Here is a 16191-nt window from a genome sequence, read left to right on the forward strand (position 1 = left end):
GTTCCTTACTCTGGGTCAGTAATACCCTGGGATCTTAATCCCTCTAATCTCCTCGGTGGAGCCTTGAGCTGCTCAACTAATTAACCTCTCTATCACTCCTAGAGTGATCTATAAAACGAGTATAGCTGTCTAATTACTAGGGCCAAGGCGCCTAGGGTCAGCACTACTCATTCCCTTCCAGCCTGCTTGGTTGGACTAAAGCAATGGACCCAGAGCACATGGTTCCTACACCTTTTATACTCTGGCACAGTGCCATCTGGTGCAAACTGTGTGAACTGCAGGGGTTACATAAGCACAAGGTCCCCATAAGGACCCACTAAGGCAGTGGTCCCCAACCAGTAGCTCGTGAGCAACATGTTGCTCTCCAACCCCTTGGATGTTGCTCCCAGTGGCCTCAAAGCAGGAGCTTATTTTTGAATAAGGCAAGTTTTGGTTGTATAAAAACCAGGTGTACCAAACAGAGCCTCCTGTAGGCTACCAGTTCACATAGGGGCTACCAAACAGCCAATCACAGCCCTTATTTGACATCCCCATGGACTTTCTCATGCTTGTGTTGCTCTCCAACTCTTTTTACATTTAAATGTGGCTCATGAGTAAAAAAAGGTTGGGGACCCCTGCACTAAGGTGTCCATATTACTAGGGATGTGCCTGTCTGTAAAGTGTAAGGGTGTCTAAGATTTTCACATCCCTACAATACTTAACGTTAATGGGGAAGCAAAAGTAAAAGAATTACATATTCAGCTTATTATATTATCTGTAAGAATACATAGGGAAAGAAAAATTGATATAAGAACTCATTTACATCTGAAACTGCAGCTGCAGTCACACGAAATTGGATGCAGTCATTGGCCAACTTGACAGCATTCATTAACTGGCCTCCTGTAGTGAATTTGAGCTACCGTGGAGCTACCATCTTGAATGCATCAGCCAGCATCAAAAGTGTTTCTTCAGAATCACATGCAGACATCATTTGGACAAAGAGAAGCGAATATTATGTAATCCCAACTCTGAAAATTCAGCACAATTGTGTCAAAGCGCAATTGCACATATTTGAACGCCTGCATCCTCTTCTCCTGGTCATGATTGCAAGTATTCTAGAATTATGGGAAAATCTGGATTATGGGTAAAAAAACATGGCTACTCGAATCCAAAATTGCAATTTGTACTCTGCACTTGCAGCCATAAAGGACCGTTATAATGCCCCTTTAAGTAGTTCTAGAAACTCATAGCAACCAAAAAGTATTTGCTGGCCTTCTGATTGAAAGCAAACAGCTTATTGTGTTTTTTTGTTTTTTTTGCAGTAGTTTACTTGTGCCTTTTTTGGTATCTGCTACGTATCTTTTTGACTGGTTGTTTTGGTGGGAGAAATTAAACCAGATACCCGAGTATTTACATTGTTAAAGGGCTTACATATCAGCCTAGACTTTTTAGCTGATAAGGACCTGAGATGTGGTGTGCATGAGCCTTTTATTATATTACCCTTTATATTAATTGATTTTCAGACTTTTTGGGTAACTGTATTTACAGATGCAGTTATAAAACACCACCAGAAGCTCTTAGAATTAGGTACAACTCTTCTTGCTCCATTCAAAGAGCCCTGATAGTAGCACCTCAGGGTGCAACCTGCAAGGCATGGTGCAACAAACACATGTCACACACCTTCTATATTCCCCTGTGCACCTTGCATGTGGCCTACAGATTGGCAGCTAAAGAGTGAAGCTAATATCTTGGATGTCTAGACCTTGCTCAGAATAGTGTTCAATTCATAAATGATTACCATTCTCAGTAACAAAATATTGTTCTTTCATCCCAATCTAATGATCTAATTTATCATCTGCAGTATTGGGAAGAGAAACGCGGGTTTTGCTTACCTGCTCATTTCGTTAAAGTACAGAGGTTAATACCAATAATGTAACACAGTGCTGAGAGCCAGCAAGGATTAGCACGCAAAAAAGGTTGCCTTTTTACGTGATCCTTAATGTCCCAGTGTGACAAGATGAGAAGTTTTCACCGGTATTGTTTTACCGCTGTGATAGCCGACTGATTGCATTTTAACAGTATTATATTCCCCTTTGTGCTGCCATACTCAATGCAACTGATACAAGAGGGGCATAGGAGATGAACAAAATCAGGATAGGAAATAAATACATTACGATGCATGAATGCATAAACATGTAAATGGCACTAGGCCTATAGCTCATGGGAAAATCCATACAGAAATATTGCATCTTTGTGCCTCCAAAAATGGATGATTTGTAAGTGTTTTTTAAATGTATGCATGCTCATCTAATATGTATACACTTGCAGAAATTAAGATGCATTTGTTTTGACTTTAGTCTATTTATTATTTATTATACTTTATACGGTGCTGCAGCTCTTTACAGAGATTATCATATATATATATATATATATATATATATATATATATATATATATATATATATATATATATATATATATATATATATATATAGTCAACTACAAGAGGTCCTCTGCACTCAACCCATTATCAATATATTTAAGACAGAGACATTTTGTGCATACTGCTACTAAAAAATGCCTTACCCTTTAAACAACACAGGGATTGTTTGTCCATATATTGCAATATATTTAAGCTGGCCAACTACGTCAAAGTCATCCCATATCTGGCCAGTCCTACGCTTAATTTTCATCTGATTCATTAAGAATTCAATTGCTTATACATTTTACAAAGGGACTAAGTTTTACCTGCAACTTACTAGCTGCTTTCAAAGTAAAACTCCCAAACTTGGCTGCCCTTTTATTAGACACCAGTGGGATCACCTGACTATAGCTGGGAGGGGTGGGAGCTACAACATGGAGCTGGTCACTGCTCCTGTATAACTATAACAAACAAGGGAAAGTTGTGCTCACCACTAGTTTTTAAAACCATTAGGCGGGGGTGCAATGAGGGTGTGACCACAAAATACATATAGTCAACTACAAGAGGTAAAACTTAGTCCCTTTGTAAAATGTATAAGCAATTGAATTCTTAATGAATCAGATGAAAATTAAGCGTAGGACTGGCCAGATATGGGATGACTTTGACGTAGTTGGCCAGCTTAAATATATTGCAATATATGGACAAACAATCCCTGTGTTGTTTAAAGGGTAAGGCATTTTTTAGTAGCAGTATGCACAAAATGTCTCTGTCTTAAATATATTGATAATGGGTTGAGTGCAGAGGACTCTTGTAGTTGACTATATGTATTTTGTGGTCACAGCCTCATTGCACCCCCGCCTAATGGTTTTAAAAAATAGTGGTGAGCACAACTTTCCCTTGTTTGTTATATATATATATATATATCAGTCCTTGCCCCAGTGGAGTTTACAATCTTGGTCTCAATAACACACACACTATCAAATAAACTTGCCTGACTGATTTTGGAGTGTGGGAGGAAACTGAAGGAAAGCTATACAAGCCCAGGGAGACATGGAGGTCCTTATTTATCAAAAATTTTCTGAGTATTTGAATAAAAAAGTCAGACCAAACTAGAATCCACGATAGGACCTTATATATTAAAAAAAACACAATTTAATTGGATTGGGGACAAATCGAAAATCTTACGGTTTTTATATTGAGTTTTTTCCCCAAAAACACATGTTTTGGATTTTTGGGCTCATTTCAACTTCCAAATAGGATAGGGACCTCTCCCATTGACTTATATACAACCTCAGCAGGTCTGAGAGGCTGGATTTCGGATTCTAACTTTTTCCATCCTTGGGGTATAATACATCTCTAAAAATAAGAGGTCTTTTTCCACTAAAAATTCAGATTTTATAGTAAAAAAAACCCCAATCTATGCCAACCAATAGGGAAGGAAAATAAAACACTATGGGCTGGCTGTGCTTCCATTGGTTCACTTGCTGTCAGGTTCAGTACAGCATTCTCAGATTCTCATTTCAGGAGTTACCAGTATTTATACTTTTGTTTGGGTGGGACAACAGGGCATGGTGGAGTCTGGGTGGCACGAGGAATGACCAATAATCACCTGGCTTCGTATATGGGGTGGTTGACGTCTCTACTTGTACAGTATATAGTATCTTAGTGTCTTGTGGACCTGATCATATAATACTGTTTTAACTGCATTTAAAATAGCGCCAACTCTACTCATTGACTTTCCAGTTACTAGATGGTTTGATCCTGTGAACCTTCTAGCACTGATGCCCTTGCAGTTGCACCTCTTCATCACTGTCATACTTGTTGCCTTCCCCAGTAGGGGGCTGTTTGGAACACTGAGCAAATGTGACTCTGATTAATTACTGTAGAAACACTGCAGTTAAACAGAGAATATTTTTTAAGTAATATAGATGCAATCTTGCGTCTTCTATTAACCTCACTTTTAAATAAATTGGCAGTGACTTCATTGCTGGCAAAGTGTTATACAGAATTTAATAATAATTCCATGTTTTTATGAGCCATGTGCATTAGTTGAACTCGGTTGGCATAAAGAAAAAATTCACCCTGTGGAATAGACCAATGGGCTTTTTATGGCTAAATAAATCTCTGTACCAATAAATACCATGCACACAAATGCAAGGGAATCGGGGAAAAAACCCTGCATTTTTATTGCGTCACTTTGTGTAACATTTCTGGGGTGGACCCCTTCGTCAGACATACGGATCTGCATACAGAGAAGTGCTTTATACCCTCATTAATTACCATAATAAAGTAGATCCACTCTCTAGTGAAAACCAGCATTAATAATACAACATATCATATTTGGACAAGGTTCTTGACAGTCCTTATAATTAGTCCATATTGATTAAGTACACTTCCAAGATTTAGCGCAAATTTAATGGTTTAAAAAGTCCAAATGAAACTATAATTTATAATATGTTTTTATAAGCCATGTGAATTAGTTGCAAAAGTTGCAAAAAGTCACCTAGTGGAATAAACCAATGGCCTTTTATGGCTAAATAAATCTCTGACTGTTCACACATAATACAACAAATGTCTTCCTATTATGCTGGCTACACAAACCTACTGCCCTACAGTGTTACCGACAGAGAGCTGTGTCCCTGGTGAGCTTTCAGACTTTCCTACTGATTTTATACCAACTGAATGCCTCCTGTTATCCTCAGGAATCCCATCACAAAGCAGGGATTCCAACGGCCTCGGGAGTAGTTTAGCTCTTTTTACTGAGCGGAGAATGATCAAATTACAGATAAAGAGCTTGACTTTTTTCTCATATTATCCCCCAGTGTCATCAACAATAAAGCAAAGGAGTGGTCTGTAGATTAAATTCAGTAATCACACATATTTATATTGATATTTGGTACATGTTAATCAAAATCAGGTTTGATGCTTATCAATGTGCTTTGTGTGTATAAGTCTCTATTCTAACACATCTTATCCTTTCTTTTACAAACAGTTTTTCTGGTTGCTTGTGGCCATCTTCCTTATTGAGGTCCTGCTAATAATCATTGAAGTGGTGTTTGAAAATCAGGTATGTACTTGCACCATGCTTGCTTTTGGGGTGGGAAATTATCAAAGTAGGGCACAGGCTTTGCATTGGGAGCCATGAATCAAACAGAAGAAGGATAAGAACAATTGCACATATATATATATATAAATACGAGAGCCATTAATATCATGTAAATTACATCCTTATAAATGGTGCTCAGTGATATCATTTTGTCACATATCACGTTGGAGTTCCATGACCTGTATAGAAGCACTCGTCCTTTGGCCTTTTGCCTTTAGCTGATTATAGAACGCCTCTGTGATTTATAATATCTGATGTTCCCTTTCATTTCATGTCATATTAAAGGAAAATAAATGGAACTTAAATGTGAATAGGGCCATAAGTATGGATTGGCAGAAGAGGCATGTGTCTAGAGTGGTGGGGGGGCACTAGGCACATACCTCTTCTGTTGCCTACACCTAGTCTAGACCCTTGTCATCCCAGTGCCTGCATATCTTGTAAACTCCCCCCACTCTCATTGTCAACAAGTGAGCATGCACACGCTCTTGGGAACCCGTCTGGCTTGGCCCGGCCCTGAATGTGAAGCATGAAACATGTTGGAGAGTGCAGCTTTGCCTTAGAGCTCAATTTGATTGTAGAGACAGCCTAGAGAGAGACAGTGTGACCTTGAGTTACACCGACATCCATGTAAATATTGTAAGACAGTTGTAGCAAAATCACATTTCTCACAGACATTACAGATGCAGTCAGCCTACTGTACATACCTATTCAAGCCAGTACACTATTTCTAGATGAAGTGCTTCCAAATCTTCTAAGTATTTTAGAATATATCCCTGTCCCTGTGTGCATGATTCAGATTTGCATTTAATATTTCACCTTAATACAAGTATCCCTGGTCTATGTCTAACTGCACCCAGACACTAGCACAGTAAAGGGCCATGGATGTATTTTATTTCTTGTAGTATCAGTGTCTTTTCCTTTGTGTTGTGATGATGCTGAACCCTGGGCCTGGCTGTACAGCTTTCAATAAAGGATTTTACTCGTGTTTTTAGTTGAATTCCCATGTGTATGTTCAACCACATTCAGCTTTTCAGTTTGCTCCCATGTGTCAGTCCTGATAGAGAAAGGTTCAGCGGAATCTGTTGTTCAGCAACTCTGAGATGCTGGTATATTAATAATTAATTATTGTTCACGCACAGGTGCTATACCCAGGAAAGTACTTCTGCATGTATATTTTCTCTTTAAGAGGGACTTGGGGGCCCATTTACTTAGCTCGAGTGAAGGAAAAGAGGAAAAAAACCTTCGAATTTCGAATGTTTTTTTTGCCTACTTCGTCCATAGAATGGGCTTCTTCGACCTTCGACTACGACTTTGAATCGAACGAACTGTCTCTTTGAAAAAAAACTTCAACCCCCTAGTTCGCCACCTAAAAGCTACCGAAGTCAATGTTAGCCTATGGGGAAGGTCCCCATAGGCTTAACTATATTTTTGTGGTCGAACAAAATCCTTCGAATCGAACGATTTAAGTATTAAGGAACGAATAGCGCTAAATCCTTTGACTTCGATATTCGAAGTCGAAGGATTTAACTTCGACAGTCAAATATCGAGGGTTAATTAACCCTCGATATTCGACCATAAGTAAATTTGCCCCTTAGTGTGCATTACATTTGGGAATATGCTTAAAAAATATTTTTATATATATTATATTGGATATAACTTTTAAAGAAGGTTGACATCTGACTATGTGGATTCTTTCAGGTTTTTTTTATTCTGTTGCACATTTATTTCCTGCAAGCTGCTTCTACCAAATACATTCATTTGTTTGTAATAATGTTCCTTGCTGGAATGCATGTTCTTTACTACTCATCTGTATCAATAGCCCAGAGGCATATGTGCTCATGGACAGTAACAATCGCTGCTGACACGTACTACTGTGTAGGACTGCAAAAGTATATGTATAAGCAAAAAATATAGCGGGCACTCGTGTAAAAGAGACCAGTACAGAATACAGATACGGCAATAGAGGAAGATATATAGAAGGAATATCGCACGCTCAGATTAAAAATGTTTATTATTTGTAGGAGACTGACATTTCGGCTAGCAATCTAGCCTTTGTCAAAGTGAATAACTATATTAAGACGGTGCCTAATAAACACAAAATAGCAGGAAAGTGCAAGGAGTGACTTCTTAATATGCAATAAAAAGGGACCCAGAACAAAAGGTTGACAGCAGAGCTATCTACAGTTTCATTTTAATCTTTAGAAACCATGTGAGCAAAACATAAAAGTTCAAATTAAAAACAGCAAAAAACATAAATCATAAGAACATACATAGTTACATAGTTAAACTCAGGTTGAAAAAATACAAAGTCCATCAAGTTCAACCCCTCCAAATGAAAACCCAGCATCCATACACACACCCCTCACTACTTTCACATAAATTATATATACCCATATCTATACTAACTATAGAGCTTAGTATCACAATAGCCTTTGATATTATGTCTGTCCAAGAAATCATCCAAGCCATTCTTAAAGGCATTAACTGAATCAGCCATCACAACATCACCCGGCAGTGCATTCCACAACCTCACTGTCCTGACTGTGAAGAACCCCCTACGTTGCTTCTAATGAAAGTTCTTTTCTTCTAGTCTAAAGGGGTGGCCTCTGGTACGGTGATCCTCTTTATGGGTAAAAAGGTCCCCTGCTATTTGTCTATAATGTCCTCTAATGTACTTGTAAAGTGTAATCATGTCCCCTCACAAGCGCCTTTTTTCCAGAGAAAACAACCCCAACCTTGACAGTCTACCCTCATAATTTAAGTCTTCCATCCCTCTAACCAATTTAGTTGCACTTAGTCTCTGCACTCTCTCCAGCTCATTTATATCCCTCTTAAGGACTGGAGTCCAAAACTGCACTGCATACTCCAGATGAGGCCTCACCAGGGACCTATAAAGAGGCATAACTAATGTTATTGTATCAATATAAAAAAATATTATCATCCATGTAATCACAATATTTGTTGTGATTACATGATGTCACTTCCGATTTAATGGTGGTCAGCGGGTTGCGGATAAGGCCGTTGCAGGCCGGGTCAGGTAGTGGATCCAAGCCAAATAATTATGTCGGTTGCAGTTCGGGTCACAGGTTGCTGGGTCCAGGTCTCAAAAATTGGTTCCACACAGGACTCTAGATGATTAGTCTCAAATAAAAACTTTTCATCTTTACATCTATATAAGATCTGAGAGTGCATATTCTATATATTTGTATTTGAACTTTGAGCCAATTAAAGTACAGGTATGGGTTTCATGTTTGACATAAGAAATAACAAAAACTGTAGATTTTTTTTTGTGTTTAAACCAAAAGGCAAAAGAATGTTCAGCACAAGCCTTCTTCACACAACTCATATTGAACAGAGGAGGGGGGCATACTACACCTTGAAAATAAAGGTTTTTGTGATCTTGGATTCCATGGAAGTCCTGCAATTTCCCCCTGGTGATCATTGACCACCGTTGCATCCATTTAATAAAAACATTCAGTGTTGGTGTTGGTAAATATGGGGAACTTCAGCAACAGCTGTAGCAAATTGCCCATGTTGAGATTTCATAGTATTAGGATGCATTAAGATTAAAGGGAGCTGTTTATATGCAGCGGCAGTGGAGCAGGTAATAGTATGGTTATGCTCTGTGATTACAGCATCAGATTAAAGGCAACAGTAATGTGGGATTTATCAGTAGTGCCTGTCCAAGTAGATAATGGATCCATGATGGGCCTTGATCATAAGCAGTAATAATATATATTACAGCAGGCGATGGGAGGGTTACGGAAAAGCAGGGAAGAGGGAAGGTTTTGTTTGAGGGTAGAGTTTATGAAGTACAATGTATGGTTAAAACCGCTTTATACAGTTTCTCTTCCATTTTTGTGTGGTTTCTCCTAGGTCCACCACAAACTTTGTACCCCTATCAATGGCTTTTCACCCTAGTGTAGCCCATTACCATTAGTAAACCCATAGCTGTTCCCTGACCCCCACTTCCCTCCATTTTTTTGGACGGGGAGGTGAGAGCTGACCACCCAAAGAGAAAAAGAGCCTCCAAATCCACTTCCTTTTTAAAGGAGAACTAAAAGCTAATGTGTCTAGAAAAGCCATATTTTATATACTTAACTTATTGTTATAAGGACAGAATTCCGTCCTGAGAGTATCTATTCCCGTCCTAATTAGTTTGTACAATGGTCTAGACCGGAAGAATCACACTGACACAGATTGTTCAGTATACAAATGCTTCTTCTGCTTTATTGCAAGGCACAAAGTATTATATAGGCTAAGTGGGGTGTCAGCTCCGGATATATGAGTTTTAGCAGCATAGCCAATAATCATGATAGAAATCATAATATGTCCTGCAGTCGTCTTCAGGAAACAGGGGCAGAGTAGCATGACCACAAACTGTTGTGACGCCCTCTTAGCACGAGTCTGTATCTGTGAAGAGGTTCCTCTTGGTTGCATCCTAGCTTTTAGTGATATATGATATATGTATTGCAAATAGCTGAGCAAGGAAATAAATGAAAATGCACAGTTTAACAGTAAAATAGACTTTTTACCTGAGAGATGATAAAGTAACATTGTTACCTGTCCTCCACAATTGTACAAGCCTAAAGTTTCAGCTTTTCAATAGCAGCAATGATCCAGGACTTCAGACTTGTCACATCTTTACTGCTAAAGGGCTGTGGTTGCATTGGCTGGTACAGAAACACAAAACATAATGTACAACATTTCTAGCTACCGTATATACTCGAGTATAAGCCGAGTTTTTCAGCCCCCAAAATATGCTGAAAAACTCACACTCGGCTTATACTCGGGTCAAGCGCAAAAACGGTCGCCGGCGTCTAAGAATAGTTGCCGGCGCCTAAGAATAGTCGCAGGCTTCCAAGAATAGTCGCAGGCTTCTAAGAATAGTCCCCAGGGTCCAAGAATAGTCTCCAAGAATATTCGCCGGCGTCCAAGAATGGTCGCCGGCATCCAAAAAATGAGACGCCGGCACCTCCAATGGGAGCAGAAACCCTCAATTTTTTGATTAAAACTTACCAGAAGCTGCTGCATTTCTCACCCTAGGCTTATACTCGAGTCAATAAGCTTTCCCAGTTTTTGGAGGTAAAATTAGGTACCTCGGCTTATATTTGGGACGGCTTATACTCGAGTATATACGGTACTTCTTTGGTTAAGCTTTACTTCTCTTTTAACCCATTGTGGCTTCTCATCCCAGCCCATGACAACTACAGACCCCACACTCCCTAACCCATAGGGCTGAACTCCACGGACGATTCTCGTCGGATCCGTGCCAAATATTATGGGAGAGATAGAAAAATCTCAGGTGCAAACTACACACAACACGACTGTCGTATGAAGATGCAGCGTTCGTTGTTCATATCCGACAGTCGTATCGTGTCTAATACATGTAGTTTGTACCTGCAATTTTTCTATCACACCCATAATATTTGGCGCCTGCTACTTTTCGCATGTGATGGATCCAACGAGAATTGTCCATGGAGTTCAGCCCTTAGCCTATCCAGTTCCCTATTTCTAACCTTGCCATGACCCTATTATTCCCAGTCCCTGGCATCTTTCAACATAGGAGCACTGGAGATGCAATATCATTAAATATTATTTACTGGATCTGGGAAAACATCAGCAATGGTTACATTGAAGCCTTGTGTGTGAGACAGATGTCACTCACCCCGAGGCTGAGATTACATTCTTCAGCCACTACTACACCCACATTCATTATTCAGAAGTCACAGAGCACAAAAATTCGCTATCTGTAACTTCCCTATCTGGGGGGACGCTGGTTGATAGAAGTAGCTGTACTGGCATTTACTGAACATGCTGAGGATAACACATGCCAGAAAGAGAAAAAGAGAATCAATACTCATTACTGTTAACTAGTTGCAGTAAGCGCATACAATGGAATCTCTAGACACCAATCTAGTTTGAAAGGTTGCAACGTTGAGTGCTCCACACTAGATGGTATCATCATCCATTATTTTAAATCCTTACATGGAGTCAGTACAGAATAAAAGGGGGGCCCAAGAAATGCAGAAGGGTTTGGCCCCTAACCTGAACACATCACTTAAATGACTGTTGTCTATGATGGCTATCCTGTGTCAGTATAGTTATAGCTACAGCTAGCATTTAACAGCAGAGTGGAGGGACAGTGGTTGGATGCTAATTTAAAGAGCAATTAACTGTGTAATAATGATCACTTGTAACTTTATCACTGTTTTTCTGGCCAGGGGCCCAGTCTGTGATTTTGGGCTCTCAGAGCAAATGACTTTCCCCACACGTGTCCTTTTTACGCACAGGCAAAAAAAAAAATGATATCACTATTGTTCATTGGAGCAGATCTGCTTATTATCAGGTCCAACCTGTTAATTAACATTTAACTATCATTTCAGATGGAAATAGTTGGCAATTAATCCACATGAGATCCTCTTAAGAATGTCTTCCTTTTCCATATTATATATATATATATATATATATATATATATATATATATATATATATATATATATATATATATATATATATATATATATATCTGACATAAAGCTACAGTATGGAGTTATGATATAACAATGACTACAATGGATCAAGGTTCCTCAGTGTAGTAAACGAAGAGCAGTGACGTATGGTAGGTGGCAATAGCTGTCTCTAGACAAGTTCAAATTTAACTTCCATTACAGGCAATTTAAAGTGAAGCTTGCCTGCATATTAAACAAATTTTGAGGTTTTGGTCCCATTATATGATAATAGTCTCTAGGCTTGCTAACCTCATTAGGTTACTTCATATAGTTATGAGTCTTCTGTTATGTAATTCAGGAAGATTCCCTCTATCTTATTAAGGGGAATATCATGCAAGGTATTATTGGCAGGGCACAACATGAACTTCTACAGGCAGTCATTTCAGGGCTGCTATTTCTACCTATTGGTAATGTGGTGGTCTTGCCCCAAATCTAGAAGGTACAAAATCTGAGTTGTAGGTTTCCCACTCAAGGTTCCCTACCAGCATCCTATTAACAAATATGGCAGAATATACAAGTAACACAGAAGACTGCAAGACCCATAAATGATGAGAAAAACAGACACCCATTAAAGGTGAAATTTACAGTTCTTGTGCCCCATTCATAAATAAGCTTCACTTACTTTGGGTGATTCATATTTCTGTAGAATAATCTTTTTTTTTATTTAGTTTCTGTGATCATAAAAAAGAAAAACCCCAAACAACAGGATTTGATGCCTAAGGTAAAATATACATCAGGTTAATATTGCCTAATATCTCGCATATCTGATGGATTGCCCAGTGGATTATGCCAAGCACCTGTCTGGCATGTATTTTTGAACTTACTTCCCCGAGTAATGACTTTTTTGCTGAAAAAATATAATGTGAAAATTCTGGGCACCTACCTCACTGTAAAATAAAAAGCTCTCATTGAATCATAGGAACCGTGCTGCAATATTTTAAAGGAATTATTCAGTGTAAAAATAAAAACTGTGTAAATAGGCTGTGCAAAATAAAAAAAATCTAATATTGTTAGTTAGCCAAAAATGTAATCTATAAAGTCTGGAGTGACTGGATGTGTAACATAACCAATAACCAATCAGTGACATGAGGGGAGGCCAACTGCTTTTGAACTGAATGCTGAGGATCAATTGCAAAGTCACTGAACAGTTATGTCCCATGTGGCCCCCCTTAAAGTCGCAGACTAACTCGGAGTTAGAGAGCTAAAAAGCAGGAAGTAGTGTTCTGGCTATTATGTTAGACATCCGCTCACTCCAGCCTTTATACATTACATTTTCAGCTAACTAACTATAGTACAATTTTTTTTATTTTGCACAGCCTATCTATTTACCCAGTTTTTATTATAACACTGAACAGTTCCTTTAAGCCTCCCTTAGCTATTTATCAAACCTAATACACAAAGCATAATTTAGCTATATTGCGCCAGATTCAATTCAGTGCGAAGAAGTTATCTCATGGTTTATCATGTGAAAACTCATGGACATAATTCAATTCAAGGAGAAAAAAGCTTTCTCCAAATTCAGTTCCAGTTTTTTTCCCCATAGACTTCAATAAAGTTCTCAGCTAATAAACTGTGACATGTTTTTCTTCATTGAATTCTGTCATGATTTTTATGATGTAGTTTTTATTTCTAAATTACACTGTTTATACAGCAAACAATGCACTCTACCATGTCAAATTTAATTCCTGAACCAACAAATATTTTTTTTTTTTTTACTTGTAATATTGGTGTGTAGGCAGCCATCTCAGGTCATTTTGCCTGGTCATGTGCTTTCAGAAAGATACAGCACTTTAGGATGGAACTGCTTTCTGGCAGGCTGTTGTTTTTCCTACTCAATCTAACTGAATGTGTCGCAGTGGGACCTGGATTTTTACTATTGAGTGTTGTTCTTATATATACCAGGGAGCTTTTATCTGGTTACCTTCCGATTGTTCTGCTGATGGGCTGCTGGGGGGGGCAATATCAATCCATCTTGCAGTACAGCAGTAAAGAGTGACTGAAGTTTATCAGAGCACAAGTCATATGACTGGGGGCACCTGGGAAACTGACAATATGTCTAGCCCCATGCCAACGGATTTCAGTGCAGAATTCTGCTGGAGCAGCACTATTAACTGATTCCCATGACAGTATCCCTTTAATTTGAATCTCGTCCATGACTTTTCACGCAATAAACCGTTTTCTCACTGAATTGGATCTGGTCCATTGTTTGATGCACTGGTCCTAATTATCAGCCCATAGATTGGATCTGTCAGGGAAGTCCAGTTTGGGCAACCTAATATTTAGATATCCTAAACCTGGTGTTGGTTTAAGCTAACCAGGTTTCATGTGATCAAGAGATTGCCAAATCAATCGTCAAGCGACATATACAGATCGTTATACAGTTTACCCAAAAATGTACCTACTTCTAGAAAAACTCTTTGTATATGGCCGTCTTAAATCTGCCAAATTCTGGACAATATTTTTACTCATGAATAAAAGAAAAGATAGGTCCAGAATGAAGAATAAAGTAGATAAAAGATAAGGGGTATAACATTATTCAATTATTGTGTGATAAATCAAGTTTTACTAGACACTATTAAATATTGGACACTAATAAATAATTAGGATGGCTTTATGGTAATTGATGGCTGTTATTAATGGCATGAAGGGATCTGATCCTGATCCACTGTGTAAAGTGTAGAAAAACTGTGTTAATCTGTTCAGCTCGAAACTTTAGATCCAGACGTTTTAGCTCAATTACCTGTCATGTTCATCTTCAATTAAGTGAAGAAGTAAACTGCACAGCTGACAAAATTGGCATTATGCATAATTAACAAAGCAGCATGACAATTACCATTTTTGCTGTGTTTAAATAACTTGGCAAGCAGCATAAGCCATCTGTGCCTTATACACCTTAACAATATACTGACTTTGTAACTATCTGTTTTTGTCTGAAAATTGTTGTTAGGGCTCTTACAGACGAGCGTTTTTCCCTGCGCTCCCCTGCATTCCGTTTTTCTGCATTCAGCCGCAGGGGAGCGCAGGAATAGACTCATTAAATTTTTTCCAATGGGGCTGTACTCACACAGGCGCGAACGCAGGAAAAATGCAGCATGTTGCGTCTCAACCGGCGTTCGGCACCTACATGCACCTGTGTGAGTACAGCCCCATTGGAAAAAATGTAATGCGTCTATTCCTGCGCTCCCCTGCGGCTGAATGCAGAAAAACGGAATGCAGGGGAGCGCAGGTAAAAACGCTCATCAGTAAGAGCCTTAAAGGAGCTCTGGCTGAAAAGCTCTTGCTGTAAAGGAGAAGGAACGGTCTTTTAACTTGGGGATGCCAAAAGTTATGTACCTCCAAGCGTTCGCATGTACTTACCTGAAACCCCAGGCCGGAGCTCCTATCAGAAGAAAACTGCGCAGACCCTGGATTCTTCCAGCGAGCACCACGGAGCGATCATCTTCTGGCTTCTTTTTTTCTTGTGGCTGCACATGCATAGTAGAGCGAAAACCCGAACTTTAAAGAAAAAGTCAGCTATTTTGTTCCACTGCGCATGCGTCTGCCCCAGGAAATTAGAAGATAGAAGAAGCCTGAAGCCAATCACTCCATGGTGCTTGTTGGAAGAATCCCAGGCCAATGCAGTTTTCTGCTGATAGGTGCACCGGCCCAGGATTATATGGAAGTAAAAGCGATTAATTGGGGATTACTTGCCTACCTTTTGGCACCGCCAAGTTAAAAGACCTTTCCTTCTTCTTTAAGCTTGCCTACAAGAGTACCCCAAGTTGCACAGTAAGTGTGCTAGATGGTGCAAGTTGGGCAAGGACAGACAAATGGATCAAGTTCCTAATTTATTTGTCCTAAATGGTTACCTTACATACATTTTTTGGATTAATACAGGCAAATACTTAGTACAGGCAAATACCAATTAGATTATTGAAATCATTCTAGTGCTGTGATTATTCAGCTCATTAACCTCATAGATGCTGTACTACTTTCCCCCATCCCTCTTCTGTATTTATGGCCCTGATTAACTGGCCAAATCAAACAAATATCCACCCATTGCCACCTAACCAAACAGTGTGACCTTTTTGTGTCGGCGACTCAATCTTTAAGGTCTGATCTGAAGTGGCTACAGGTGGAGTGAATACATTCTACCTATTGTTTAGGTTAAAAAGTGATTATATCTTATTGTT

General features: G+C 39.0%; 1 protein-coding gene across 1 annotated transcript in view; it reads left to right on the forward strand.

The window, feature by feature from the left end:
* LOC108712776 (tetraspanin-15) overlaps positions 1 to 16191 on the forward strand; it is an 89439-nt gene that overhangs the window by 38953 nt on the left and 34295 nt on the right. The window contains exon 3 of the mRNA XM_018255193.2: positions 5394 to 5468. Coding sequence (XP_018110682.1) covers positions 5394 to 5468 — 75 coding nt within the window. The remainder of the gene's footprint in view (positions 1 to 5393; positions 5469 to 16191) is intronic.

The sequence above is a fragment of the Xenopus laevis genome, chromosome 3S, assembly GCF_017654675.1.
Source record: "Xenopus laevis strain J_2021 chromosome 3S, Xenopus_laevis_v10.1, whole genome shotgun sequence".
Taxonomy (NCBI): Eukaryota; Metazoa; Chordata; class Amphibia; order Anura; family Pipidae; genus Xenopus; species Xenopus laevis.